Genomic DNA, 4107 nt, shown 5'->3' with positions numbered 1-4107 from the left:
TAAGCTACGCCTAGCCCATGATCAATGGGAATTACCATGGATAAACATAATGCAATGTATAATGCAGAAAAGGCGATTTAGGGGCGACGACATGAATAAATATAACACAGCACAAAAAGGGTGAGCAAAATAGTATAAAGAAACGTAACGCAAGTCTCCCGGTGGGACAGCGGTAATTCGTCGGATTTACAACGCTAAAATCAGGAGTTCGATTTCCCTCGGTTGTCACAAAAAATATCCCGATGTGGCTTTGCTATGATAAAACACACACAACATAACACAAACATGGAGTGTAAAGAAGGTCATGCGTAAATCGAGCACAAGAAATACCTTGTCATCTTCTGCTTCTTCATTTGGAACAATGGTTTTTAGGACATTGACGAACTTTGAAAGATGTTCAAAATGTTTAGTCATCTCTGTAGCTAGAACCATGTCAATGATGGACTCTCGAACAACCTGGTACATATCTCTATCCAAATTTTGTAGGATATTGACATTTTTGTCCGATAAGGTCAGTTTGAACGCTCGTGCTGCATGATAGCTTTCCAAAACAGACCTATAGATAACACAAGAAAGCTGTATAACTTATATGAACCTGTATAATGAGTGCTTATACTAAAAACTAACGAAAATTTCAAATGTAACGCATTTATTTCACGATCCTGTATTTTAGTTTTTAAGATGTATATATCTTTCAATGTGTCGGCATATATAACTTGATGACGAGGAACCCATTTTTTTTTTAGAAAATAAAGTTTGGAGACGGCTTGAATGAGTAGTGAAGAAAACTTTATTACAAATATACAACGTTTCGACAAGCTTATGGCATCATGAAAATTTCTTTCACTGCCTGTTCAGGCATACATAATTTGTCGATCGACTGATTCAAAAAAAATTTTATTTACAAAATCCAATACACCCGCAGCAGATAAACATGATTCGAACAGCGAATCACAGACCTCGTGATCTTTTGAATAATAATAATAATAATAATAAAAAAACAGTTGGAGGTTTTCTAAGAAGATTTATCTTGGGTTATCAATAAATCACGAAAGGGTTAACTTAAAATTCTACTTTTGTTAATAATAAAACGCAACCAAAATTGATATTGTAAGAAACAAACATGAGATTGGAATGAGAAAGCGCCAGTTTCTTTATTTTTCGTGTCATAAATGCACAAAACATAGGTAATTAGAGTAGATACAATTATAAGGAAATCATTGTCTACCGTATTTAATGTCTGCGTTTGCGATGTTTGAAAACCTTAGTACTTGTTAGAAAATTTATAAAGCAGCTTAACTTTACTGTATTCTGTAACATTTCAGAAATTGCAAATAAAAATTATGAATAGGTTATAATTTGCAATAATTGTAACAACATCAACATGAACTTTGCTTGAGATCGTTAATATTACATATATCACATTATATCCCGATATTTAATAAGAATCATAAAACTGATCCGGAATACTGTTTATGATGTACTTATTGCAAATGATAACCTTTCGTATGATGACTGTTATTAAGTAGATCCACATTACATTTTGTTGTTAACATTTGAATGTATGTACCAGTCATATAACAGTATTTTCCAGTAAGTGGAAGAAAACCAAAGTCACGAGTAATTTGATCTAACGTGGAAGCCTCGCCATGATTGGGTGAAAGAAATGTCTGAGAACTTACAAGTCATTGTAGAGAATCGCTAATTCATCCTTCGTATTACACAAAAAAGCGCTATTCTTTCCGGGATGGTTGACGTCATGGACGACGGCAGCAATCAAAGAAATCACTTCATCTAGAGGATCGAATATCGTCTACAAGACAGGGTATTAATTATACATCCAATCAGTATGACGCGTGGTCGAATAACATACGGAATTAAAGTTACATCAAGTACATTTCTCTTACAGTCGAGTATCGTCTAGAATACAAGGTGTTCGTTATATATTCAGTGATATGACACGTGGTCGAATACAACACGGTGTTAAAGTTACATAAATTTAGGATAATCATATCAACAGCTGATTAAACTAAGCTATATCTATGTAGATCAAAACTAATAATGAATGTGATATAGCTAATTAAATATAATTATAAATATTAGAATGTATTATTCATCATTTGGGTAGCTTTATTGTTAACGATATTTTTGGCCTTAAACCCAATAATATCTCACGAGTTTAGATTGGTTAGTCCTAGATTCATATACTAAAGTAACAAAGTAAAAGTATAATATAATAAAAACATATATATTAAGTGTTCTAATCCATACTTTAATGAGACTATAGACTACAAAGTGTTAATTTTACATGCAACAAGTTCCACACAAACATATTTCTACTAAATATAGTTTTAAATTTATCTTAGAGTAAATCACCTACGTTCAAATTTCGTCTATATTTGGCTTCAATCTGAGGAATGATTCAAAATTAAGAATAACACACAATAAAGTAGACGTGTAAATAAGAATATTAAAGGTTAGCTGATTATTTGTGGGTTACTTTCTATATTTTATTTGCATCGTATTTTAACTGGAGGCATCTGCAAGAAGAAAACAGGTGTTCCAAGTTAATCTAATAAAACCATTACATGCTTGTTTGTTTGTTGTAAAGTACAAAGCTACACAATTGGCTATCTGTCCACCACGGGCATCAAAACCCGATTTTTCGCATTATAAGCCTACTGACGTACCGCTGAGCCATCGAGGAACAAAATCAAATGAAATAAAAAATGAAATATTTGTGAAACCGTTTTATTGTAAGATCAAATACATTTCATAGATCTAACACAAATTGGAAGAAATTATAGTAAATTTATTCTTAATTTTTATCTTACAGTATTAGTTAAAGCTGGGTTGTCCAACTAACTGCTACTTGGCTAAAGCTCAAAATAAATAAATGGATAATGAACCTAAAAATACAACTTATTTTGAGTGTATTTGAATTTGAGAATTATTTGCTCAATGTTTGTTACCTATTACTATATTACTCTGGTATTTAATACGAATAAACTTGAATAAAGCCATGATTCTTTTTTTTTTTTCTAGCCATGGCATAGCGACTCATAGAATGGCTTCGAGTTTTTAGTTTATTTCCAAGTACAAAGTTTTAGCTCATAGCTCCGTCATCTCTTGAACGATTTGAGATCTAATTACAGGTTTAAACTCAGGAGGTCAAACCTTTTTGATTGATACATTTGATCACGCTCAAGGTTTCATACATTAATATACTCTAATGTTGCCTGAAAGAATTTCAGTTTAAGGGTAGACTACTAGAGGTCCAGATGAGTAATAAAATCGAATCGGGTATACGCGCGCCCCATGCTTGGTATTGATGGCGCACAAAAATACAGCTGATAAAAATGAAGAAAAGGACTGATAAATCAATTTACTCTAATCCCGTCTTAAAGAATTTCAACTGTCGCGACTATTGAGGAGTCCCTCTTGTTTCCCATCGACTACTTGAGTCCGCCTTCTCAGGCCACACTCACTGTCTCTACATTATTGAACGACTTTCTTAATTGAATGGAATAAGAACCACAGTAGATAAATATTTGCGTTTTTTCGGCAGGTGAGAGACACATGTCAGATTTTCAGATTTTTGGACAGAATTGTCACCGGTGATGAAAAACGGATTCTCTATGCGAATAATAAACGCCGAAAACAATGGCTCAGTCCTAGATAAGAACCACTTCTGACCCCCAAACCTGGACTACATCCGCAGGAAGTGATACTTTGAATTTGGTAAGACATCAAAGGAGTAATTCATTTCGAACTCCTCAATCCACAGCGAACTCTCAATGCAGAGATATATAGTCAGCAACCGGAATACTTAAATCAAGCCCGTCATCAGAAACGCCTTTCATTCGTCAATCGGAAAGGTGTTCTTCTTCCACGACAATGCACGTCCATATGTGGCACGTTTGACGCAACAAAAGATTATGGAGTTAGATTGGGAAGTTCTCCCCCACCCACCATCTTTTCCATTCGCTACAACCCCATCTTAGTGAGAAAACGTATGCAAAATGTGGGAGGTGTTAAAGAGGACATCGACATTGCTTCAAAGCCAAGTGATTTCTTTAATCAGGGCATTAACAACCTGATTGTAAG

The 4107-nt window shown here is 34.1% G+C and overlaps 1 protein-coding gene across 5 annotated transcripts in view; it reads right to left on the bottom strand.

The window, feature by feature from the left end:
• Positions 1-4107, bottom strand: part of LOC106459010 (high affinity cAMP-specific and IBMX-insensitive 3',5'-cyclic phosphodiesterase 8B-like) — a 151819-nt gene that overhangs the window by 13249 nt on the left and 134463 nt on the right. For all 5 annotated transcript variants that reach the window (XR_002610493.1, XM_022385387.1, XM_022385388.1 and 2 more), the window contains 2 exons: positions 1683-1813; positions 331-556 (listed from right to left, as the gene is read on the bottom strand). Coding sequence is in view for 4 of the 5 variants with exons in the window: in XM_022385387.1 (XP_022241095.1) it covers positions 331-556; positions 1683-1813 (357 nt within the window). In the remaining variant the exon portion in view is untranslated. The remainder of the gene's footprint in view (positions 1-330; positions 557-1682; positions 1814-4107) is intronic.

The sequence above is a fragment of the Limulus polyphemus genome, unplaced genomic scaffold (genome assembly GCF_000517525.1).
Source record: "Limulus polyphemus unplaced genomic scaffold, Limulus_polyphemus-2.1.2 Scaffold546, whole genome shotgun sequence".
Taxonomy (NCBI): domain Eukaryota; kingdom Metazoa; phylum Arthropoda; class Merostomata; order Xiphosura; family Limulidae; genus Limulus; species Limulus polyphemus.
This window is presented reverse-complemented; position numbering and strand designations above follow the sequence as displayed.